The following is a 26774-nucleotide window of genomic DNA, read 5'->3' as shown; positions in this document are numbered from 1 at the left end:
GTTGTTTCTACCTTCTAGCTATTATGAATAGTGCTGATACTAGCAGTTATGTATTTTTAAGTGTACAGTTCAGTGGCATTAAGTACATTCACATTGTTACACAATCGTCACCACTGTCTAGCTTCAGAACTTTTTCATCTTCTCAGACTTTGTTTACATTAAACAATGAGTCCCCATTGCCCTCTTCCCTGAGTCCCTGGCAACTACCATTCTTCTTACTTTTTCTATGAATTTGAGTATTCTAGGTACCTCATAAGTGGAATGACACATTTTTTGTCCTTTCATGACTGGCTTCTCATTTAACTTAATGTTTTTAAGGTTCATCTGGGTATACTTTAAATGTGCTCTGTTTAAATGATTGCAAGGTTTTGGTCGCACAGCTTTTTCCTCTTCTACAACAAAATCAAGAGGGAAGGAACCCTTATAAAGGTTCTTTGATATTAGTTGTTGTTTTTTTCCTTTCTATTAATTCATAATCTTTCTTAAAGGACACTTGCATTCTGGGTGAGGCTCCTCAAGAGATGGAGTTGTAGGTACATGTTCAGGAATTGGTATGGCTTGTTTGCTGAAATTGGTTTGCTGGCATGTCATTTTCTAATTTTGTCAACACTTTTGTGGCTGACGACCCCGTGGGATTCAACTATATGGATTCTAATTTAGGAACAGGGTTGCCAATACAATGTTGCCCCTGAGAAATCATAATTGGGGTCTTATCCTCTTATTCTAAAGTTGCAGAAACTCCAGTTCTGGGTTGATAGTGATGATTCTCTGCCAATTTCAGTGATTTCAAGATATCTTGGTACTGCCAGAGATGCCCAGATACTTTGCAGAGGGAGTGGGGTATTTTCTAGTCTAGTTCACAGTGGTGAAAACACATTCTTTTAGCCTGTTGATATTTTTTTTGGTCCGTACTTTGTCTTTCCAAATATTCTTTATTCAAGCCCTTAATGCTGTCTATGAATTTGGTAAGCATACTGTCCATTGTAAAATGAGTATATTGAATAAGAAAGGACTAGAGTGTACCTGAAACTAAAAAAAGAAAGAAAAAAAATGACTAGAAATAGAACCTTTTGATATTGTATTAGAAATGTCCTAAGTTGACTATAACCATTACTCAATACCTCTAAGTCTATCTTATGTTTATATATTTGGGGTATTGTAGAATAACAAATTGGGTGCTTTGTTAAAATCCAGATATTTGCATTTTCTTATTCTATTAACAGACTAATCTACCTTTATACTGAGAATTTTTAAAAATTCACACAAAGTATGTACTGTGTGAAATACTTGGTATAAGTTATCTCAACAACTCTGGGAGGTAAGAATCATAAAAGTATTATGTGCTCATTGTAAAGAACTGGGATCATACAGACAGGTACAAAGAAACACCAATAATCTCACCACCCAGAAATAACCACAATGAATATTTTCATTCAGCTTCTTTTTTGGATGCCCGCATGCAATTTTAGACCTTAGTTCTTTCTCTTTAACCATATATTATGATTATATATTTACATAATTCTCCGTCCATATCAATATTAAATTTATCATCACAAGTCATCTTTTATACCAATAGAGTGGCTGATATATCTACAGTCTCATTTGAGTCTCAACATACCCCTGTGAGGTATTAGGGCAGGTTCTGATGGCTCCATTTGACAGAGTAGGAAATTAAACCCAGGAGGTTAGACACCTTTCACAGAGTCATACAGCTAATGACCAAGCTGACCAAAAGAACTTCTGGCTTTAGGCTTGATGCGCTTTTCCATAGACTAAATATAAGTATGGCAGAAGAAGTGCCTATAGTGAGCTGAATGGTGGCCCCAGAGATGTCTATATCCTAATCTCTTGGAACCTATGACTATTACCTTATATGACAAAAGATATAAATTTAAAATCTTGAGAGCAGAAGCTTATCCTGGATTATCTAGGGATGGGGGCCCCTAAATGAAATTATAATTGAGAGGTACAGGGAGATCAGACAGACACATGGAAGAGGAGGCAATGTGACCATGGAAGCAGATGTGGCCACAAGCCAAGGAATACCTACAACCACCAGAAGCTGGAAGAGGCAAAAAAATAGATTCTGTCCTAGAGCGTCTGGAGAGTGTGTAGCCTGGCTGACACGTTGATTTCTGACTTCTGGCCTACAGAATTGTGAGAGAATAAATTTCTGTTGTTTTAAGCCACCAAATGTAGTCATTTTTTACAGCAGCCACAGAAAATTAATGCAGTGTTCTAAAAATTTATTGACAGAATGATGTCACTGCAGGTTATAGGATCAGATAAAGCTGCCTAAAGTCCATCGTAAGATTTGGTAAAGAAGTCACACTGTCCTGTCAATATTTGTTGAGTACCCCCAAGAACTACTGTAGATAAATACCTCTTATTTGTTATAAAATACCCTCAAGGACATCTGAAAAGCCAGTGAAGATACCCAAGGGGCCCTCCAGGGAAGGAGGTTTGATAGCTAGCTAGAAAATTGCCTCTTCACATGGCCAGATTGGTGTTTCTCCTCTTACCCCCAAACTCACTGGAAGCTTCAAGTGGCATATTCCTAAATTCTCAGTGGGGCAGAGTCAGCTCCTAAATGTAAATGTCAACAAGTGCTTGGATATAAGTATATTTTATGTACACAGGGAGATGACAATTCTTTAGAGGTGACGTTTCCCTGCTCAGTAAAACAGGCATAAATTCACTTCTATGTATGACTTCATTTTTTTTTTTATTGGTGAGAATGAGGTAGATTAAAGCATGTAAACAAATTTTATAGACTATTCAGTTCTTTACAAATACAAATAACTTATTACAGTAATCATAGGGGCAATGATTTTAACTATTGTCTACATTCCAGATACTCAAATTTCACCAGTTTTTCCATCTAGGATTCCACGTTGCAGTTAGTTAACCTGTCTCCTTAGTGTTACCTGGTCTGTGTTAGTTTCTCAGTCTTTCCATGTTTTTTAGTGATCTTGACAATTTTGAGGTATAATGCTTTTATTTCTCACATTTCTGGGTCTGGGAAGTCTAAAATGAAGTGTTAATAGTTTCCTTTGCCTTTTGTGAAAACTTTTGTCTGTGCTGGGTATTTTTGAAGACTCATGTAATATGCTAACCCTGGTATTGTCCCAACAGCTAAGTTTTATGCAAAAAAATAATATGTAGCTCTCATTTGGAGAGTATTTTTTATACCTAGCCTCTTAAATATATAGTTTGGATTACGTACTTGGTAGACTGAAAACGATTGCTGTTTTTTGTAATATAATTGATTTGGGCGTAGGAGGAGGATAACATAGTGACAATATTTAGTTTCTGGCCAGAATATTTTAGACAAGATTTCTCTCTCTTCCTCTTCCTACTAGTATGTATAATAGTGGGCAAGAACAGCTAAATAAATATTGACTCATGATTTAAGAGACAAAGGAAAAGGCTATCAAACACACTTTGTTTGATGAATGAATCTGAGTTAATGGATTTTATCTTTTGTTCCTCTTTCCTACCAAAGAACTCTCACAAATGACTTACACTTTTTAGAAAAGAGATGTCAAAGTTACTATAAGGAAATAAAATATTACAACTAGTCAGAATTTCAGGCTTTTGAAGGGATTTATGTTTATTCCAAAGGACATAACATGAGTTGGTGAAATCCAGATATCTTAAAAGACTTCTTTGTACACAGTACTTTTGATGACAGTTGAGTGCAAAATAAAACATGTTTTAAGACATCTTACTGAAAAGGAAAGAGATTCATGAATGTTTGCAGTTGTAATTTCAAAATTGTCTTTGCATATTAGTGTTTGCTTTTCTGCAGCTAAAAGAGAATCAGAATTATTTTCTCCTTAAAAATCTGAGATTTTCCTTTATTATTTTTATTTATTAGTTTTGCTAGCTGCTAGGAGTCTGTGGTTTCATTGCTAAACACAAAAATTACATTGGATATACCACTGGGATTACAAAGCAAATCTGTGCAGGTTAAATTTTTTAAAATTTTTCTAGCCTTTTTCACATTTTCATAGAACGTGAAGGTATACTTTTCAGTATCTACGATGCTGATGTTTCCCACGAGAATAATAATAATAATATGGGCTGGGAATGTGGGAGGTGATCTTCATTGATTCTGGTAACTGAGGCTGGATCCAAGGGCTCACTCGCAGTCAAATTCTTTCCATGAGGTACCCCTAGCACTTCTGGCATACACATTGTCATGTCAAGTCCAGAAGCAAGCCAGCAATTGAGTTTCACTGGCCTGGCTTAAGTACATCTCTGATACCTCTATGGCCAGGAACTTGTAGGGCTCTAATTGGTTATGTTTGGGTCACTTGTTGGGCTCAGTGGTAAAGTTACCACTTCAAGTGCTTGAAATCATATGAGGGGGAAGTTATTTAAGGAAAATTCAGGTGATATTGCCAAAAGACAGGTAAAATGGACATCTATATCTGTTGGGTCATTGGTAGAGATTCTTATCTGTATTTAGTATTGAAGAAGCTTTGAACACGTAGTATTTAACTCTGAGAGCTAAATTATGGTCACTTTGTAAAACCACATTTTAAGAATGAATTCTAACAAATAAACTGTTTTTAAGATACTATTTTTAAAATACCTGATTCTAAGTCTGTACCAATTTTAAGATCTGCTATTAAAGCAAATCTAATCTTGACCACAGTTTCAAACTGGCCACATGAATAGGACAGAACTGAAGAGCTATTATTGGTTTTCATTTACATGTGGAAGTATGCAGTGTTTTCATTTTAAAGTTTTTGTATAGTGTATAAGTGCAGTAGTATAGAGGAACCTGCGTTCAGGTTCTGAATCTGCCAATTAGTGGCTTAATAGTTCTGTGCCTCAGTTATCTCATCTATAAAATGGGGAACCATGATCACCTAATAGGGTAGTTGTGAGGATGAAATAAATTAATCCACATGAACGTTGCTAATCAACTATTTACTAGCATGTGGAGCCCATGTTTGCTACAATGTCATGCCTCAGTGCTTGTTGATTCAGACATTTTTGTTGGAAATTATTTGAAATTTCTTATACACGAATTTAATTTTAAAATTTGTCTTAATGGGTTTTTTATTTTAATAGTATTAAATGTCTAATATCAGAAGAATGCTATGATAACTTGGGGACCCAGTCTAAGAAATGAATAAAATAGTTTCTCCACAAAGCAGCTGAATCAGGTGGGGAGGTGGAAACATACATATTATTCTGTATATGATAATACAAAGGGTGGAAAATTGTGGAAATGCAAATTATCACAGAATCTTCATTTGCCAACACTATTCTCCCCCAAAATTTGCTGTGTAAATGTCACTATGTGTAAAATTTAAACTTCGACTACCTTAAGGATTTTTGAGACCTTTTAGAATTTAAAATAATTTATTTTTTATGGATACTAAGAATTGAAAAATTTAGAGACTAATATTTCATTTTATTTATTTTTTTCAGTGTATGAAAGATGTGTGGTGATCCAGAAACCTTCAGACATAAGACAACTTCTAGCAACTTCAGAGAAAGTTTGTCTATACTCAGGCTGCAGTATTTTCAGCAAACATGATTGGACGGGGGCTTGTGCCCTATCTTTTGGTGGAGTGGAAAATTTGAGCCAGTGAAGCCAAATTCTTATAGCAAGCAGCATGCCTGGCTACTTACTGATTGCAAACAGGCATTTAAAATGTGAATTGGAAATCAGATGTCTCCATTACTTCCAGCCAACGTGGCATCACAGGTGTTTCTTAGGTTTTTATGTCATGGGGAAAAAAATACTGCACTTCTGTCTACCATCTCCATATGGAGCTCTGTTATGGAAGCTTCATTTTTTGTGTGTTCCCACTCTTCTCTCTCCATCTCCCTGCCTTGTTCCCACTCTTCTCTCTCCATCTCCCTGCCTTCTGCATAATCATGCCCTCTTACTAAGTAATTCAAGAAAAAGATCTTGGAATGCTTAAATCATAAATATAAGAAATAAAATTAATATTTGCTGTCTCTTGGCCATCCAGTGAAAACGATTTTTAAAACACTTTGGGATGAATTACAAGAGATAGTACACCCACTGCAATACATACATAGTTAAAAGTTGGATCTTTTTTCTCAGCAGGTACCAGCTGTAAATAAAAATGAACTAGGGGCCAAAATGCAAAACCAAAAATGAAGCAGCTATGTGTAGTTAGTAAATTCTTGTTTGATCTGTAACTGAATATTGTGGCTTCATATGTATTGTTTTATATTGTACTTTCCCCATTGATGACAGTTTGGACTTTAATAAGAGAAATTCCATAATTTTTAATATCACAAAAATGAGAATATTTGAACAGTGTATTCTAGAAAGTAGTGTACTACTAACAAATAAATACTTGTATATATTAAGATAGCCTTAAACCTTTTCTCTAATGCCTTAACTGTCAAGTAATTGAAACTTTTTAAAGCATAGAATTATAGTCAGCATGCTATTCTGAGGTAAACACGGATGCAGTTGGAGCAGGTGCTGATGCCGTCAGTGTTTAGCACTATGTGTTTAGCTGTGTTTATGCTACAAAAGTGCAATATTAGACACTAGCTAGCAAGTACTGCTGCTTCACATAACTCCAAACAGGAAAACAGAATTTGATTAACTCAGTGCATGTTTCTTTAAGTTACTTATATTGTCCTTTGCTTGGATGCAATGCCATGCAGAATTATGTGGCTGCTATTTTTATTTACTTTGCATTACTTTGAATAACACCTTGGAGAACCGAACATCCCCTCTTCAGCTGACCAGCAATGGCCCTTTAACTGCAGTAGGAAAAACATAAAAAACAAAAAAAAAACCATTTTGTGTGAAAATTGGTGATAACTGGCACTTAAGATCAGAAAAATGTTCTTTATACTTGATGCCTTAAGATGCTGTCTGCCCAAAGCTCTGAAAGACTTTAAGATAGGCAGTAATATTTACAATACTGAGTTTTTGTAGAATTGTTACATTTGATAATAAAACTCACCTGTTTAATCTCAATGTTTGCATTCTTTTTTGTTATTAGAAGAGCTGTAATAATGGTGGAGGAGCACGGATATGTCATCTTTTCCTGAGGTGGTGAGGTTTTTCCCTAAGTTTACCCCACGTATTTTGTAAAAGCTATCAATGGTAAACGCATTCCAGATACAGTTCAAACAAGGATGTGGTTATCCTTAGAGCATTAATCAGTGAAACTGATATTTTTAATGGGCAGTTATACATGTTAACATTTGGTCTTGGCATCATATTACTGGAGCTCTGTTTGACAATTTGAAAACCTATTTAAGCCACATAAAACTAAGATCTAGAACTTGAGTGTTTCTGAATTCCACAAACTTTTTTTCCCCCCTAATTACTCTGTCCTTGCTGATGCTCAGTTCTCCAATATTCTCTAATCCAAATACTACCCATTCATTAGGACCACAGTTAAGTCTTGACTGACTTACCATTTCAGAGCTATATACATTGTCACTGTCACTTAACATATATAATCTTGTTATAGAGCTCAAGTGTGTCAATTCTAAATTTTATAACCGCAAAGACTGGAAGTATATACTTGCATTTCTTGTTTATCTAGCATATTTCTGTTCACTCAGTTTGACCATGTTAAGCATTCACTGAATGAAGTTCAGTTCATCTGGGAAAGTTTCTCAGTCCCAGTCCTTGTCTGTGTCATTTACAAAAATGATTTGTACTTCAACTTTGGGTCTGTGCCATCATCTGCAAGGAGGTGGCAGAGACCTCTAGACAAGCTGAGCTTCTGACCCATGTTCCTCTTTCCTTTGATGTCTCTGGCAGGCATTTAATGTTGCCCAGGCTCTTCCCTGCCTTCACCAAAAACAAAGTTGCCTAGGCTAAACTGGTTTTCCTATTTAGCTCCCTGAAAGTACCTTGTGTAGCTGCTCTTCTCATGGCAGAAAAGAAAACTAGGCAGTAAGGGTGATAGGGAAGGAAAAGAGAATGGGAGTAAAGAGGACTGGAATATATAAAAGACCTTCAAGATAAATTTCTTAGGTATTGTAGTTGATTACACAATTTTTATTGTTGCTTTCTCCAGCTCTGAAAACAATTTTTCTTTAACATACACAAAAGTAGATGGAATAATGAATACCATGTACTCTCTATCAGTTTCAACAGTTACAAATCCCAGGCCAATCGTGCCTCTTTTCCCCACTGTTGTATTATTTTAAAGCAAGTTCTTTGGGTCAAGTTTAAAATTGAGCCCCTGTAGGAGGTGATGCTCTTAATGAGAAGAGGAAAAGAATAGGACTGAACTGGTGGAATATTGCTTATGGACGTCTTCAGTTTAAGGTTAAATCAATACAACTGCTTTAATCCATTCTCTGGTCCATGCGCTAATATGAAGAAATACGGACCAGACAGAAGATGATCTAAACTTTGAGGGCCACAAGGATACCAGGATAAAATTGGGGAGTAAGAGTCCTGAGTTCCGTAGGGAGAAAATTGTTTTTCTACATTTTTGCTGCCTCCTTTCTGTTGAGATCTTTCTGTTGAGATCTTGAAGGCCAGTTCCCAAGGTGTGGACTTACTAGGGAAGAAAGGTTCAGAAGCAAACTACATGACTTCCCCCTTGCTTAGACCTATATTAAAGGGCAAATGTTCTTATTTCAGTATAGATTAGTGCAATTCCTAAAAGTAGAAGATGGAAGGATATTTGGGGCCAAGCTGATAATCATTACTTGGGAAGCTATAACAAAACTGAGAACATAAAAGCCCAACAATAATAAGCATTTTGTTAAATGATTTTCATTATAACCTGTTACTAGGTTATAGGTTACTAAATAATTAGTAGGTACTACTAACTATTTTATAGACTAGGAAACTGAGCTGTAGTTTAATAAAACCTGCTCACGGTTGCATAGAAAGTAAATGAAGGGATCTGGAAAATAAAGATTTGAAAACTGGTTAATGTGATTAATAGTCTCATAGTTGCTCCTTTATCTGTTCCGCCTCTTTTCCTAGCATTGCCCAAATATAATTGTTTATAGTGTCACACAGTAGGGCTTCATAGTGTTCCTTTGGTCTGCCTTTTTACTTTATTGCCAGCATGCCATTACTTCAGCAGCTGAATTATTTAGTAGCTGCATATGTTGCTGTTCTAAAAGTGAATGTTGATAAATGGGTGTGGGGACAGAGCCAGGAGTGTAGTTTCCAGGCTCTCGGCCTCAAGTGGAAAGATGCTGGCTCAGGTAGTAAATGGCCATCAACTGTGATTGGATGGCCATCAGCTGTAACCAGTGAGCCACTGGGCACTAATGTAACTGCTGTGGCTACACTAGCAGCAAATGGGGGCTAGCAAGAAGATGGTGGCTGAGCTAGTAAGAGCGGATTGCAGTTAGCACAGCAGATTGCAGCTAGCAAGTGAGGTTGGTTTGCAGAGAGAAGTAGACGGCAGGTTGTGGATCCGATGGCTCCTGCTTCCTGTGTCTCCAGCTCAGCCGCCAGCAAGAATATAGTGATATGACTCCCCTATCTGGCTCCGTGGGTGTTCCTTTTTGGCCTCACCATGTCCTGCGTTCTTCTGTGGGGAGTGGGAGCTGAGACCCCACATGACACCCTGCATGACAGTGGGTAATAAAGCCGCTGTTACTAAAATTTGAGCCAGTGTTTTATAATTAAAACCCATTTGATAGAGTTAAACACTAAAAAGCACATTTTTAAAAATGTGGAATTCTCAGCGTGTTTTGATTCTCAGCCTCCTTTGTGATTCATCCTTCCATACCTGACAGTGTTTCTCATGGTTCCTTCCTCAGCTGCCTTTTCCATCAATTCTTTGTCTGGGCAAACTCATTCATTTACTTCCACACTCCTCTGCAGAGCTATGGACATTTATACCCAACAGTGTAACAGATATTTCCATTTGGACTTCTCCCCAGGCACTTCAAAGTCAACATACTTAAAATAGAATTTACCTTCCTGTGTCTAAAACCCTGCTATTCTTTGCATTCTCGTTACTTTAGGAACCAGTATCATTGTCATGCAGGGTCTTCTGCAGGGTCTCTGGTCCCGCTCCCCACATAAGAACGCAGGATATGGTGAGGCCAAAAAGAAACACCCACGGAGCCATAAGTAGGGGAGTCATATCACTATATTCTCACTGGTGGCTGGGTTGGAGACACAAGAAGAGCCACACTGTTCACAATCCTCACTGCACCACTTGCAGGCTCAGCCACCATTTTCTTGCTAGCCCCCATTGTCTGCTAGCGTAGCCAAGGCAGTTATTAGTGGCCAATGGCTCACTGGTTACAGCTGACGGCCAACTAGTCACAGCTGATGGTCATCCAATCACAGTTGATGGCCATTTACTACCTGAGCCAGCACCTTTCTATGTGAGGCCGAGAGCCTGGAAACTGCTTTCTGAGGCTCTGGCCTCAGAATCATATACCATCAGGTGTTAAAATTAGAAACTCATGCTTAATTTCCTCTACTCACCATCCTAGTCACCAGCATCTCATCAGTTTTTTGCCTCAATATTGGACTCCTTGCATCAAATTCTGCTTTCCTCTATTCCTAGAATGCTTATTTTAAAAGAACAGTTAAGTTAAAAACACAGACCTCATTTTACATGTTTTCTTTTTAACTCCTTTATTGAAGTATGATTGAGATATGAAAATTTCCTATATTTATGTATATACAACTTGATAAGTTTGGAGATAAGTACACACCAGTAAAATCCTCACCACAATGTCACAAACATCCATCACCTGCAAAAATTTCCTCCCGACCTCATTATTGTATGTGTGATAACATAGCGTTTGTGTTCTTAAAGTTTTTTTTTAATTTTTTATTAGTTTCAGGTGCACACAGCAACATACTAGACATTTAAACCCCTCGTATCATGATACTCCACCCCCCAAGCTACTACTTTTCTGACATATATGTAGCTATTATAATACCATTGACTATCTTCCCTATGATGTACTCCACATCCTATGACTATATATGCCTATGTATTTAGTTATAGTTGGCATTCAATATTATTCTACTTCAGCTTCAGTTGTATAGCACATTGGTCAGGCATCTACACAGTATATGAACTGATTCCCCTGATAAGTGTAGTGCTCATCTGCACCTTACATGATCTTGACAACGTTGTTGCAGAGAGAAGTGGACAGCAGGTTGCGGATCGTGTGGCTCCTGCTTCCATACTGTATTAACTACCAATTTGTATTTCTTAATTCCTTCACCTTTTTCACCCTGCCCCCAACCCCATTCCCATCTATCACCCTGATAGATCTAGTACCTATCTGGCACCATACCTAGTTATTACAGTGTTACTGACTATATTCCTTATGCTATACCCTACATCCCCATGACTACTGTGGAACAACCAGTTTGTATTTCTTTTTTTTTTTTTTTTATTAGTTTCAGGTGTACAAGACAAGGTAATACTTAGACGCCCACCATCTACATCCCTCACACTGTGAAACCCCTCCCCCCACCCACCATCCCTCCGACCTCACGCCCAGCCATCACATCACACACATAAAATTATAGTTGGCATTCATTAATGTTTAGCCTCTGGTGCACAACGCCACGATCAGGCATCCACACCATCCCTGAGGTGGTCTCCCAAATAGGACGCATGCCCATCGGATACCCAACAAAACCCCTACAACATTATGAATAAGTTCCCCAGATTAATTTCCAGAAAACCCTGAGACCATCTTGCAGCCACCAGCCGCCTCCCAATCCCTTCACCTTTCCCCTTATCCCCAACCCCTTCCCGCCCCCGCCCATCTAACAACTCTTGGTTTTTTCTTTGTGTTTTCAAAACTGTCTCTGATTAGTTCATTCACCTATTCTTTTCTTTAGATTCCGCATATAAGTGAGATCATATGGTACTTGTCTTTCTCTTTCTGACTTATTTCACTTAACATAATGTTCTCTAGATCCATCCATGTTGTTGCAAATGATAAGATTTCTTTCTTCTTTATGGCTGCGTAATACTCCATTGTATAAATGTACCACAGCTTCTGAATCCAGTCATCTACCGATGGGCATTTCGGTTGTTTCCATATCTTGGCTATTGTGTAAAATGCTGCAATAAACATAGGAGTGCATACTGATTTTTGAATTGGAGTTTTGGATTTCTCCGGGTAGATGCCTAGGAGTGGAATCAGTTTGTATTTCTTAATCCCTCCCCCTTTCACCCATCCTCAACACCCCTGTCATCTTAAAGAAATCCCTGTAAGATTCCTTGTGATGCTTGTTTGATGGTAATGAACTCCTTTAGCTTTTTCTTGTCTGGGAAGCTCCTTATCTGTCCTTCAATTCTAAGTGATAGCTTTGCTGGGTAATCTTGGTTGTATGTGGTTGCTTTTTATCACTTGGAATATTTCCTGCCACTCCCTTCTTGCCTGCAAAGTTTCTGTTGAGAAATCAGCTGCCAGTCTAATGGGAGCTCCCTTGTAGGTAACTAACTGACAATCTTATTGGGGTTCCCTTGTAAGTAACTAACTGCTTTTCTCTTGCTGCTTTCAAGATTCTCTTTGTCTTTAACCTTTTGTGTTTTAATTATGATGTGTCTTGGTGTCGTCCTCTTTGGATTTATCTTGTTTGGGACTCTCTGTGCTACCTGGGCTTGTATATCTATTTCCTTCACCAGGTTAGGGAAGTTTTTTGTCATTATTTCTTCAAATAGGTTTTCAATTCCTTGCTCTCTCTCTTTTCCTTCTGGTACCCCTATAATGCAAATGTTGGTACGATTGATATTGTCTTAGAGGTCCCTTAAATTCTCCTCAATTTTTTGGATTTTTTTTTTCCTGTTCTGGTTTGGTGTTTTCTTCTACCTTATCTTCTACATCACTGGTTGGAACGTCTGCTTCATCTAATCTACTGTTGATTCCCTGTAATATATTCTTCATTTCCGTTATTGTATCTTTTATTTATGACTGGTTCTTTTTCATGGTTTCCATCTCCATTTTTATGCTTCCTATTTCTCTGTTGAAGTTCTTTCTGAGACCAGTGAACATTCTTATAACCAGTGTTTTGAACTCTGCATCTGATAGATTGCTTATCTCCATTTTGCTTAGTTCTTTTCTGAAGCTTCATTCTATTCTTCTATTTGAGACATGTTTCTTTGTCTCCCCATTTTGGCTGCCTCCCTCTGTTTGTTTCTGTGTATTAGGTGGGACTGCTATGTTTTCCAGTGTTAGTATAGTGGCCTTATGTAGGTATGTTGTGGGGGGTTCAGTGGCACAGTTTTTCTGATTGCCAGAGCCACACACTCCAGGTGTGTCCCTTGTGTGGGTTGTATGTGCCATCCTCTTGTAGCCTTGGTTGATAATTGCACATCAATAGGAGGGACTGACCTTTGGGTTTACTGGTTGTGAGGACTGGCCTTGACTACAGTGGAAGAGTTGTTGTGCAGGGGCTAACCCTACCAAGCAGGATCTGCCTCAGCAGTACTTTGGTGCCTGCCCAATCCGCTCCTTGGGTGTGTGGTACTTGGAGGCGGCTGGGTAATGCTGCAGCTCATTTTGAAGCTGGCCACTGGTGGCTATAGCCCCACCACCTTAGAGGGGATCCACTGTCAAGTTCAGCCACAGCCCTTATCCCACCTGGGGCCACCCAGGAGGAACCACAAACAAATCCGCAGATGGCTGCTGCCTGTGCTATATTTGGAAGCACCTTGAGAGACCAAGCAAGCCATGAACCAAAGCCGGCTGTCGCTCGTGCCTGCTTAGGGCTGCTCAGCCAGACGTACAGGACACGCTCAATCCAGGTGCTGCTTGTATGGGTTCCGCGAACCTTTGAGAGACCCTAGGAAAGTCTGCAGCATGAGCTAAAGCAGGTGATCTGCACAAAAGAGCCACTGGAAGAGACCTGGGTGTGCCCAAAAGTTGAGCAGGGCAGGGTCTCGAATCGCCAGGGTGTGGCAAACGAATGGTGGAGACTCAGATATGGCAGCCGCCTGCATCCTCACATGGGGAAGGGGGAGGGCTCAGCAAAGAAACAATGGCCTGTACCAGCTCCCCTGTCTAGGAGAATGCTGCTTCTCCAGCCCCCATCCCAAGACAGACAACTCAGTTCCCCCCCCCCCATGTCCCTGCCATCTTTCCAGCTGGTGCCCCAGCACTGGAGCTCAGAGTGAGTGATTCCGTTGGTGGGTAAGTGCTCACATGGTCCCTTTCAGAGCAGCCACTCTCAGTCTCACCCAGTCACAATCTCCACTGGTTTTCACAACCAGAAATCATGGGGCTTCTCTCTCCGGCACTGGAACCCTGGACTGGGGTGCGGCTGGGATCTCTCACTCCTCTGGAGGTGGAGGGGACCCCGACAGCCGAAATATCCCTCCCAATATTTAATGGTCACACACAGGTGTGGGACCAGCCTGTTCCACGTCTCTGCCATTCCTACCAGTCTGCAGGTGGCTTCTTCTGTGTGTCCTTAGTTGAAAGACTTCAGTTTAGCTTGATTTTAGGCGATTCTCAGTAATGGTTGTTTTGTAGATTTGTTGTAATTTTGATGTGGTTGTAGCACAGCATTTACCTATTACACCATTTTGGTTGTCTCCTTAAAATCTTTTTATTAAAGGTCCCCGTTTGGTATATGAAAAAATCCACACACGTCTGACTACATGATAATCTATGACCTACCTACATCTTGAACTTGTTTCAAGGCACATTTCCCTTCATGCTCTACACTTTGTTGTACTTTTTCTAGTTCTTTGCAGGAGTGATGTACTTTAATCTGTGTTTCTTTTGCGTGAAACACCATTTTGTTTTTGTTATTGCTCTCTTCACTAACTGCTACTCAGAAATATTTTTCAGAAGGCCTTTCCTGACTCACTAGACTCAGTAAGATCTCCTTGTAATCAGCTCCCCATATTGTAACTCCCATCATGGCAGTGTGTATCTTCTTGCCCATTGTTTTCTTAGTGACTACGCAGTGCTTGCAATATATGCAATAAATATTTGTTGAAAAAAGTATATGTGTTCCTGAAGGTGAAAACTCATGTGATTCTGTACAGTTTTAAGAATTTTTATAAATTTATATGTTGGTAAATAGCAAAAATTATTTTTATTTTGTACCACTTAAAATATTTTTTAATTTTTTTATTGTATTTAAAAAGAAAAAAAGTCATAGCAATTTCCCTTACATATAAATTGCTTTTTAAACAATTTATATTACATTTTTAAAAAATACATTTTTTTTACATAAATTGTTATGATAAGGCACAATTTTGGTGGGAAACATTTTCCCCCCAAATCATTGTGCTCTTTTGGTTTTGAGACACCTATAATTTTGTTAGTGTGATTAGTCCTCTCACCACAGCAGGTCTAGATATGCCTGGTAAACCATCTGCACTGGCTCTGGTTGACTGACTGAGGGGTTCAGTGGCAGCTCCAGGACTGCATTATGCCCATCCAGGTCTAGCCTGAGCCCTTTGTAGGGTGGGAAAACAGCATAAGCAATTTTATGTGTTAGGGCTTTAAGAATGGCAGATTCTTTTCTGAATTAATGCAGTTGAGGCACTCAGAGTCCACTTGCTATCTAACTGCCTTCCCTGTCATAAGAAAAATTCAATCTGTTATTTACATGTGCCCAGAAGGCCTGAGAGTAATTGGTGCTAGGTGGCTTCCACTAGGGCAGTCTCAATCCATAAAGAGAGTTGATAGAGTTAGGAAAAACAAATGAAACACTAAACCAAACCTGAAACAAGATATTCAGTTAAATGGCAATTTCAGATAACAATTTTTAGTATAAGTATGGCCCAAATATTGCATGGGACATATTACACTAAAATGTCTTATGTTTTATCTGGCAACTGTAATGTAATTCAATTTAACTGAATTTCACAAATATTTAGCGGGCTTTATTCAAGGAAAAGAGGAAGGATTCTTGGTACAAAGTAAACTATGTCTACTAAAATAGAAGCTTTGCCTGGGAAAATCTCATAATAGGCCACTTAGTACAAATAATGCTTTCATCTATTTATGAGTATTATTTCACATAAGCAATTTGGTAAAAAATTTTTTCCTAGAGGAATCTTAATTCTAGAAAAACTTCTTAAGAAAATGTCCTATAATGTCTATTATGCCCAATCCAAAACATTTAAATAGAATACACACTGTTTAATGTATCCCACCTGAGTAGATTATATAGTCCCGTTTTGACTCTGTTGGTTTGTATGATTATAGCTCTCTCATTCCATGAAAAGGAAGCCCCTTTTGATGAGTGATACTAGGGCAAATGTATTCAGGTGGCACTGAAGCAAAGCTTCAAACGATGAGGAACAAAATGACGCCTACTTGAGAAAACAACTGTGGGAGCAACTGACAATATACACTTTATCCCTTTTACAGAAAAGGTATAGGGAAAAAACCCAAAACGTTAATCCATAGTCACAATTAGAAATAGGAACGAACTGAGACAAAACAGCCTCAAATCAAAGGATATAAATATACAGCGTGAAATAAATATAAATATAGCATGAAATAAATATACAGTTTATCATGTTGGTCCTCTAGGTCACATCCACAGTTAATATTTACTATTATCAACAACTTTTAAGTCAGTTCTCAAAATACTTGTCTACAATGTGTTTTCAAAGAGTTGAAAGAATGGGATAAAACATGCCCAAAACACAAGCCAGAATATAATGGTGGTTATGGCATCATGTTTTCAAAGACAAATCACATTTGGTTCAGACTTCACAAAGGATATCTGAAAATAATATAAAGATGTTGTTCACCAATGGATAACTAAGATTATTCTTACGTAATAAAGATGAAACAACATTTCTTATCTTTAATAGAAAAGCTGAACTATACAAACATTTTACACTAATCTGTTACTGTTAAGATAGAGCATGTGACAGAAAAAATGATTTTGAAACAGTTTTGCCTGTATTGTTTTGCTTTAAAGTAGGTAAATCCTCAGGGGCTTTTGTTTTATATTCTCATATCCTGGCAGTGCGTTGTGGCTCAGAGGAAGCACATGATTAATTTCAAGATAGAAACTTCAGTTTAGTGGTTACCAGAGGGTTAGGGGGTTGGGGGTTGGAAGATGAGGTTAAGGGGGATCAAATATATGGTGATGGAAGGAGAACTGACTCTGGGTGGTGAACACACAATCGGATTTATAGATGATGTAATACAGAATTGTACACCTGAAATCTATGTAATTTCACTAACAATTGTCCCCCAATAATTTTTTTGTTTAAAAGATAGAAACCTCGGAAATCATCAACTCATTTATCACATCCAACTTGTCATGAGACCCTGTAGATTCTTACCTCCAGCATCTTTTGAATACATTCTCTGAACATTTTTATTCCTACTGCCTTATTCCAAGCTTTATTTCTTACCCAGCTTTCCACAAGGGCCTGCTAATCTACATTCCTAAAGACTTAACTTCTTAAAGAACATTTCACGACTTCCTAAAAATATCAATTGCATATGGGAGTCCTCAAAGTAGCAGAAACATATTGTTCTCTGAGAGTAGATTGTAAATAAAATACCATTTGAGGATTAATGAAGGTATGGCAAAGGGTAATAAAATGACCCTTCAAAATTTGTACTGGAAACTGGAAGGCTATGGCTTGCAGTGGTAAAATAATCAAGTTATCATAGGAAGATAGCTTAGGACCATGTATCCACTAGCTCTGTGCATTACCATCTGGAAGCAGCTGATCTTATGGGATTATGGAATGACCTACTAAAAAGTCAGCTATAATGCCTGCTGCATGGTAACATCTTGAGCAGTTTAGATTCTGTCTTTTTGGATGAAGTATATATTTTGAATCAAAAATGGCCTATTTCTCTCATAACAAAATTACAGAGGTTTGGGGATAGACTGATCCAGTCTCATTATTCTTATGTAGAGCTTTTAGGGGTTAAGGGAAGAACGTTTCTACTAGGGAACACAATCATGATTCCACTGATTTCTATCTAAAGATTGAATAATTCTTTTTTTTTTAACAGGACTTTATTGGGGAACAGTGTGTACTTCCAGGATTTTTTCCAAGTCAAGTTGCTGCCCTTTCAATCGTAATTGCAGGGGGCGCAGCCCACCATCCCTTGCAGGACTCGAACTGGCAACCTTCTGGTTGAGAGGATGTGCTCCTACCAACAGCCATCCTGGAGCTCAGCGGCAGCTCAGCTCAAGGTGCCGTGTTCAATCTTAGTTGCAGGGGACAGAGCCCACCATCCCTTGTGGGAGTCGAGGAGTCAAATCGGCAACCTTGTGGTTGAGAGCCCACTGGCCCATGTGGGAATCGAACAGGCAGTCTTCGGTGTTAGGGGCATGGAGCTCCAACTGCCTGAGCCATGGGGCCAGCCCCCTGAATAATTATGTTTTCTTTCATATTTCCATTTCACTTTAAGAAGCTATTTCTTCTATCCACTACTGTATAGAGCAGGCAAATTTACAAGTAAGTCCATCAGTCACCTTGAGGTGATCATGAAGGAAGTATGAGCAATGGACATCACCTCAAGACCTTTGACTTGGAAAACAGTGATCCTCAGTGGCCATTGTATTGTTTTCCCACGAGGTGGACCCCTTGCAGTGTGCTTATCTGATAAACAGGACACTCCGGTATCTGCTGCCCATGTCCATGGAACCTGCCACATCTTGCAGTTTTCAAGGTCCATGATTCTGTTCTCTCTACTTTGACATAGGTCTTTTCTGGTCCATTGGTACCTGCCGTTTCTACCTTTTGGTCCAGTGTTGACAGCATTACAAATTTACAGGCAACTAAAGGCATAAAGAGTTCTTGGAACTGTTTAGCACAGTACTGAAAACTGATAGCTGCTCCCCAAATATCCTAACTTGACAAAGCTGCTATTAGGAGAATCTTGCTGTCTGCTAAGAATGGGACATCCATACTTACCCCATGACTTCGGTGAGTTCTTACGCTTTTTTCTCTTGCTTTAAAATGAGCACTTTGTCAGTTCCTAAATTTACTTCTAGGTTCTCCTGGTATTTGTTAGAGAACGTCAGATATAATAAAAGTGAAGAGAAACAGTATACCAAGTTAAAAGTTATGTCCCACAGCTGTGGAATATCTAAATGCATCCTGCCCCCTGCATAGAGCATAGTATTACTGTTTTTAAAAATAAAATCATGAAATGCAAATGTATTTGTTGATTACATCTATAAAACCAGTTTGGGTGGTTAAAAACACTAAGCTTCAAGTATAAGCTTCTTTCTTGTAATGGTCAAGCGGCTACTAAACCCAAGCGCGTAGTGTTCTGCCTAACTCTGAAATCCCCGAGAATGCAGGCCTTGACAGGAGACCCTAGGCCTGGGTTTCAGTTCTGGCTTTGTCCAGATTTATGATTCACACCCCGCTGGACCTCAGTTTTCTTTCCCTAAAATAGGACGGGGATGGGGCTGGATCTGGAAGATATAGCTGATGGTATTCTCTAACTCCATAAATCGAACCACAAAAGTCGCGGGAAAAACATGCTCGGGCTCGGCACCTTTCGGTAAGGACGGTGAGAGAGGAGGTGGTGTCACGGGGCCAGCAGCCTCCTTCTCCCGGGAGGAGCCTGACCTGGAGCGCTGGCTGTGAGCGTCGCCCTGGCGTCGAGTCACTTTCCTGCGGGCGCAGGCCCAGGAGCACCACCCAAATTCTTCCGCCACTCTCCGCTCTTTGCTTCCGGGGCCGCCTGAGGGGACGCGGTCGGCGGCGACACCGGAGGGGGGCGGGTCAGGAAGTGGGGGTGCGGCGACCAGGAACGGGCCTTTGGAGGTCAAAGGCTTCCGCGGCTCTGAGGGCGGGAGACTCCCGGCCTTCGCGGAAATGATGGCGGAGGAAGAAGGTAACGACCCGGGGTCCAGCTCGCTGTCTCCCGACGTTTCGGGATAGAGTGGCGTGGCGCGAAGGGTCCGGAGGCCTGGACCCGGGCGGCCGTGTGGGGCGGGCAGGCGTTAAAGAACTGGCCAGCATGGGGATGTTTGTGAGGAAATTCAGAAGGAGCCGAGTGAATGGCCGGAAGTTTTGTCGGCAGAACTGGGAACAAAGGTGGAGCTTAAAGTTAGGAATAGGGTAGGAAGAGCAAAAATTGTGGGGGAGTGATTGAGAGGGAGCGTTGTGAGCAGATAATTCATGTGGTGACGGATAAAGCTTGGTTTAGAAGATGCAGGTTTAGGTACTGATTGCATGTTTGAAAGAGATAGTTGTTTAACCAGATGACCTTCGTTGAGTGCTCTCTTAAGAGGGCCATGGATACTGACAAATGCAAAGTTACCAGCTGAGAGGAGCCGTATGCCAAGGGTACAAAAAGAGGCAGGGATTTGGGATAAACGTGGTAAGGTGATTTGGGAAGGGAACAAGCAGAAGAGAAGGTCAAGTTCACTTATAAGTGGTAGAGGAAGATAGGGCGAAGGACTGTAAGTAGTTGTGGAGAATTAGGAGGCCAGGAGTGCTTTGAGGGTGAGAGTGAATGGGCTGGAGAAAGTTTTCCGTACACCCGCAGGGCCAATGCCAAGAAAATTATTTCATTCAGCAGTATTTAGTAATAGAAAATGATAGGTATGAGAGAAAAATGGGGAGTTGGGAGGAACTTAGCCAGTAACAGCTACGACTGGAAACATTCATGGCATAATAACTTCATGATACCTGTACTAATTTCAGGAGCAGATACATATGATGGTGTCACTTGACTGAGCAGTTCTCATTTTGGTGGAAAATATGACTTTTTACCCTATTGAGGGGGGTTGTGAATGTGATCTGTTTAGATTTGTCTTAGTGAACCAAGAGTGCAAGGATGGCGTATCAAGAATTCAGTGGAAAGCGATTTTTTTAAAAGTTAATTGAAGAAGTGTTTGCTGTTCTCTGACTTGCTTTCCTGCCCTTATTCTCACTGGCTTCATATTTGTCTTCTCTTCCTTGAGTTTTCAAAGTGTTAAAACTGATTAAATTTAAGACATTCAACCTAAAAACAGCTTCAAAAACAAAACTATAGTGTGGTTTTTTAAATTTATGGCGGTGACATTTGTTAGTGAAATTACATAGATTTCAGGTGTACAATTCTGTATTACATCATCTATAAATCCCTTTGTGTGTTCACCACCCAGAGTCAGTTCTCCTTCCATCACCATATATTTGATCCCCCTTAACCTCATCTCCCTCCCCCCACCCCCCTAACCCTCTGGTAACCACTAAACTATTGTCTGTGTCTATGAGTTTTTGTTTCTCATTTGTTTGTCTTGTTCTTTTGTTGTTTTTGGTTTATATACCACATATCAGTGAAATCATAGGGTTCTCTGCTTTTTCTGTCTGACTTATTTCGCTTAGCATTATGCTCTCAAGATCCAACCATGTTGTCACAAATGTTCCTATATCATCTTTTCTTACCACCTAATAGTATTCCATTGTGTATATGTACCACAACTTCTTTATCCATTCATCTATCGAAGGACATTTTGGTTGTTTCCGTGTCTTGGCCACTGTAAACAAAGCTGCAATGAACATTGGTGCACACATGTTTTTATGTATAACTGTTTTCAAATTTTTGGGGTAGATACCCAGGAGAGGGATTGCTGGGTCACTATAGTTTTTAAGGAAGAATGTAATTCCATTTATTGCCTTTGTTTTATCTTGGTTGCAGTATATTATTTAAAATATTTTTTGATAGTTTTTTCCTTTTCTAATTGTAAATCTATGGGGATAGGCTGATAAGCTAGTTTGTATGTTTCCATGAGCATTTTCATGCTTAAGTTAAAGCATGAAAAAATTAATACTGTGGTACTAAAGTCTTTAATGTTATACATCATCCAAAATGAGAAATTGTTTTAGGAGATTATAGTTACAGCTAATTAAATAGAGACGATGTAGAACCAGTTAAAAAGACCACACTATTTTGTGAAATTTACTTATGTAATGTAAAATGAAAAATGATTTTTGGTTGTAGAATTACAGATATTCCAAAGTAATTAAGTACATCTTATATAAGACAAATAATAGATTGCAGTTATTTAAAATATAATTTTATTCAACATGTTTTTAAATTCCATAACTATTTGGATGCCTACTGTGGTAGGTGCTGGGATATAATAGTCAACAATGAATGAGTAAAAAAATTATCTTTTATTATAATAATGCTAGTAATGATACTTATAGCAAGCAAGTCTGTGTGCTAAGCATTTTTCTGAGTGTTTTACATTTATTTGGCACTCGATACTTTTTTCTCAAAACACATATCTTGTATTCACTGTATTAAAATTAGACTAGTCTAATTTACTTGTATCCACATGTTTTCTATATCCCTTTTTACTTATCATTCATGCTCACCTGGATCCTCTTCATTGTCTCACTTTTTCTGTAAGTAACTACTCTTTAGGAATCTCACATTCCAAAAAATGTCTTTCTTGATGCTATACAGGATCAGGGTTTTTATATTTATGCTTCCTGAAAGAAATGTTAGAGCAAAGTGACAACCTTGAGTAAAGTAGTAATAACACTTCACTTGGAAATTGCTATGTATAGCCTGGATGTACATTTGCAAGCCTATTGGTAGCCGTACTATCTCATGAAGAAGGTCACTGGACCAGAAATATCAGGTTGTTTTTGTAGCTATATTATCATTTTCATTTAGATTGACTTTTTCTTTGCAATGCTAAAATGTAAAATAATGAAAGGAAACTTGAATTCTATCCTCGAGCTTTCCTATCAGAATTAATAATCTAGTTTGTCCACTGCTTTGGCCTTTGTTACTTAGCCATCTAGAGATTCTTGGCTTTGTTTATCAATTTTGAAGTTATAAAATCAATATAAAGGAAATGAGGTGAAATTTGCACCCAATCAGATTTGTTACTTGGTGACAGTCAAAAAATCCGTTTTAGAGACTATTGAAGAAAAGTTGAAGAAATTGGCTAAAATGAATTCTGTATTTTCCATGTTGTACTTTTTGCTCCCACAATTTTAATGCTACTGAAATTGACATGTCTTGAAATCAGTGCATGCATTTAATATGGTAATTTTTTCCTCTTGAAAAACTGTTGTTAAATAGTATTTTTAAATGTATGGCATCTTAGACTTGAGAAAATATAGTGTTATAGATCCTTTATAGAATACTTGTTTGTATGGTCTATATCATTGCTAATATAGATTCTTGAGAGATGACTGTTAAGATTTGTATGCTTCATAAATTATTTGGGAAACTGCAAAATTTTTGTATAAATTGTACTTTTATAAATAAAATCCATTTATGTGCGCAGTGAACACTTTATTAAGTCCCTGTAAAATGAATCATTTTATAAAGAATTTTATTTGTTTGTTTATTTAAGTGTGGTTTTCCAGGACCCATCATCTCCAAGTCAAGTAGTTGTTTCAATCTAGTTGTGGATGGCACAGCTCACAGTGGCCCATGAGGGGATCGAACTGGCAACCTTGGAGTTATGAGCACCACGCTCTAAACAACTGAGCTAACTGGCCACCCTGAAGAATTTTTTTATAAAAAGGAAAATGATAGCTTTTTGCAAAGAACACTTTTTATGTGAATATCCCCTTCCAAATTTATTTATTTTATTTATTTTTGCATTTTTAAAGGTTTTATTGGGAAAGGGGAACAGGACTTTATTGGGGAACAGTAAGGATTTTTTTCCAAGTCAAGTTGTCCTTTCAACCTTAGTTGTAGAGGGTGCAGTTCAGCTCCAGGTCCAGTTGCTGTTGTTAGTTGCTGGGGGCGCCGCCCACCATCCCTTGTGAGAGTCAGGAGTCAAACCAGCAACCTTGTGGTTGAGAGCACACTGGCCCATGTGGGAATCAAACCGGCAGCCTTCAGAGTTAGGAGCATGGGAGCTCCAACCGCCTGAGCCACCGGCCGGCCCCCTTCCAAATTTATCTTTATCTTAAATGTATGCTTTTATTCTGTCTAATAAAAAGCCTTACCTAACCTATTGGTCATATACATTTGTTAACTACCTCAATACTCAGAGGGTGCCAAAAAAATGTATACACATTTTAAGAAAGGAAAAAACTATTAATATATACCGATAACAAAAGATGAATACAAGTCATCAGATGAATATGTTTGACTTCTGCAATTACAAGAGGTGCTCAAAGTAGTTATCATCAGGGTCTAGACATATGTGATTGTGGCGAACCACTTACAGCTTGAGCAATGATAACCAAAGTGTTAAAATCTCTTAAAATGTGTATACATTTTTTGGCATCCCCAGTATTTATTAACTTGCTTTCTGAAATTATCCAATTAAATTTCTTTTTTAAAAAATCCAATACTATTAATGTGTTTAACATGCATGTGTAACTACTAAGTAAACTCATAGTTATATTTTTTCCTTGTTATTCTTTTTTTTTTTCCTTTCCCCCTTCTTCCACCTCCCACCCAACCCTTCCAATCCGGTTCAAGCCGTTGTTTCTCAGTCTAGTTGTGTAGGACACAGCTCCCTGGCCCATGCTGGTATTATGAGCCTTGCGCTCCCTCCGGCTGAGGCAGTCAGTCGCCAGTCATTGCTCAGCACCTCATAGCATTCCCGCTGGCTGCTGGCCGCTCACAATGGCTGCCGGCCACTCACGGTGGCTGCAGGCCACTCACACTGGCCACCGACCGCCCATGGCCTCTCACGGCAGCACACAGCAGCCCACTTCAGCCTACAGCAGCTAATGGCAGCCCATAGCAACTCACGCTGGCTGCTAGCTACTCACGCTGGCTGCCGGTTACTCACGCTGGCCGCTGTCTGCTCATGGTGGCACATAGTAGCCTGTGGCAGCACTCAGCAGCCCCGGGGATCTCACACCAACCTCCAGCTGCTCACGGCAGCCCAGCTCCAGGGAGAGCCATTGTTCACAATCTTAGCTGTAGAAGGTGAAACTCACTGACCCATATGGGAATCAAACCGGCAACCTTGGTGTTAGGAGCATAGCGCTCTAACTACCTGAGCCACCGGGTCAGCCTTCTTGTAGTCTTTTTTAATAAAATTAAAAATAACTCTCATCTGAAGACTTTATTTGGCTTTACATAAATCTTTATTCTTGTTGGCTTCTTCTAACTTTTGCTTTAACCCATAGAAGGGGAAAGTTAAAAGGGCATCATGAAAAAGGAATATAATAATGTTAGTTGACCCAGATTTGTATGCAAAAAAATCCAGAATTCACAGTATGACTTTTATAATGATAATGTCATTTTCTAATGTATTGAGTGGCTTTACTACTTACCATGACTACACAATAAATAATAGTATAGGAATGGTTAAAAATTAGACTCTTCAGATTGAACCCACTAAATGTACAGTATTTTTTTCTCTCTGTGCCAGTGTTTAAAGATATTTTGACAAACGTGTCTTCGCTTTGAAGCTATTTTTAGATACATTTATTCATTTTTTGTAGCAAAGTTAGGAAACAATCCATCTGATCAGCAGCAGTAGCTGATTCATTTCTCCTTTTTTGATTCCTCCCTTTAGGCTCTTATTTCATAGCCTGAAATCATCACTAAGAGAAAAGAAAAACTCCTCTACTTCCATGAGGAGGAGATAAATTGTTGTACACCTTAAAAACTTGACAGGACTTTGTACCTACACAACAGCAAAGCCTACCCCATGAGACAATTAATTCTAGGGAAGAAAAGTAGTTAAATTGAATTTAGTCAATTCCTGCTTAATTTGGAAACTGGTTTACTGATTTAAAAGTACTTTCTGCATTACATTTTTTTCTTGAATATATAAAGAGTTGATAGTCTGATATTGGGAAATTTCTGAGATCTTCCCAAATATTTATAGGTTCACCCTGTTTTCTAATACCTAAATCTATGACTGTTGAATGATAATGAAATTCTGCAGTGAAAGTACTGTGAAATTCTGTAGAACTTTAAGGATTGTTTAAAAAATGAAGTAGTTTTACCAATGTATTTTATATTTTGATTCAAAAATTATGTATGTGATGCTCTCAGGTAGCTAAAATAATAAGCTAATTTATCACATAACACTTTGTTCCCCAGTCATTCTGGAAAAGAGTTTATTTTGGGATATTTTGAAAATAGCATCATCTTAGGAGAAGAGCTCGTTGGTTTATCAATAGGATTCTGAAAGCACAAGCACTGGTTGGAGGCAGAACCTATATTGTGTTTTTGTTTATAGGAAAGACAGTTTCGTGGGGAATACTAAAATAATTATGAGAATAATAGTCTTTGTGTGACTTTTGCCTTAGTGTAATAAAAGTTAATCATTCGGGATATAGACAGAATAATTTGATACATGTTGCAATAACTTTTCAAATATTTTAAGGACCAGCTATAGAACTGCGCCAAAGAAAAAAGCCAAAGTCTTCAGAATATAAAGAATCTGCCAAAGAAAAGAAAATTGATGACACTGCAGTTCCTGAAAGAGCCCCAAAACGTAAGTTAGGTAGATTTGGAATTTTTGTGTTACTACAAAAATAGTTATGCTAGGTAGTCTATTTTATATTAATGTGTTAAATGTATAAACATATTCTGTGGTTAAGATACAGTGATATCATCCAGCTTTCATTAGGTTTTGCTGTAGAACAACCCCTAAATCTCACTCATTTACAACAAACATTTATTTCTGATTAAAATTACATGTGTGGCCACAGGTTGGCTGATGTAGCTTTATGTGTCACAAAGGAATAGCCCCTATTTAGGACATGTTTTTCTTGTGGCAGGAAAGGAACAAGAGAGCAGGCAGAGTCATGCAGTTCCTCTGAAAGTTTCTGGTGAACTGGTATATTGTCACTTGTACTCATATTCTATTAACCCAATCAAGTCATATAATTAAACAGTGAGATGGAGAAGTATATTCTGATGATGGGTGACGATGGGGAAAACATTGC

At 38.7% G+C, this 26774-nt stretch overlaps 2 protein-coding genes across 28 annotated transcripts in view; both read left to right on the top strand.

Annotated features, from left to right (window-relative positions):
- ESRP1 (epithelial splicing regulatory protein 1) overlaps positions 1-6989 on the top strand; it is a 65073-nt gene extending 58084 nt beyond the window's left edge. For 6 of the 8 annotated variants that reach the window (XM_081070341.1, XM_081070339.1, XM_081070344.1 and 3 more), the window contains one exon: positions 5449-6989. In XM_081070341.1, coding sequence (XP_080926467.1) covers positions 5449-5469 — 21 coding nt within the window. In that variant the 3' untranslated portion in view covers positions 5470-6989. The remainder of the gene's footprint in view (positions 1-5448) is intronic. The other 2 variants (XM_081070345.1, XM_081070343.1) reach the window with 1 other exon arrangement.
- Positions 6990-19648: 12659 nt separating this feature from the next.
- DPY19L4 (dpy-19 like 4) overlaps positions 19649-26774 on the top strand; it is a 94700-nt gene continuing 87574 nt past the window's right edge. For 4 of the 20 annotated variants that reach the window (XR_013994756.1, XM_081070543.1, XM_081070555.1 and 1 more), the window contains exons 1-2: positions 19667-19785; positions 26210-26320. Coding sequence is in view for 9 of the 20 variants with exons in the window: in XM_081070543.1 (XP_080926669.1) it covers positions 19767-19785; positions 26210-26320 (130 nt within the window). In the remaining 11 variants the exon portion in view is untranslated. Of the gene's footprint in view, positions 19786-26209; positions 26321-26774 lie in introns of all 20 variants that reach the window. The other 16 variants (XR_013994757.1, XM_081070554.1, XM_081070553.1 and 13 more) reach the window with 11 other exon arrangements.

The sequence above is a fragment of the Rhinolophus hipposideros genome, assembly GCF_964194185.1.
Source record: "Rhinolophus hipposideros genome assembly, chromosome: 13".
Taxonomy (NCBI): domain Eukaryota; kingdom Metazoa; phylum Chordata; class Mammalia; order Chiroptera; family Rhinolophidae; genus Rhinolophus; species Rhinolophus hipposideros.
Note: the sequence above shows the minus strand (reverse complement) of the source record. Positions and strands in the feature narration are given on the sequence as shown.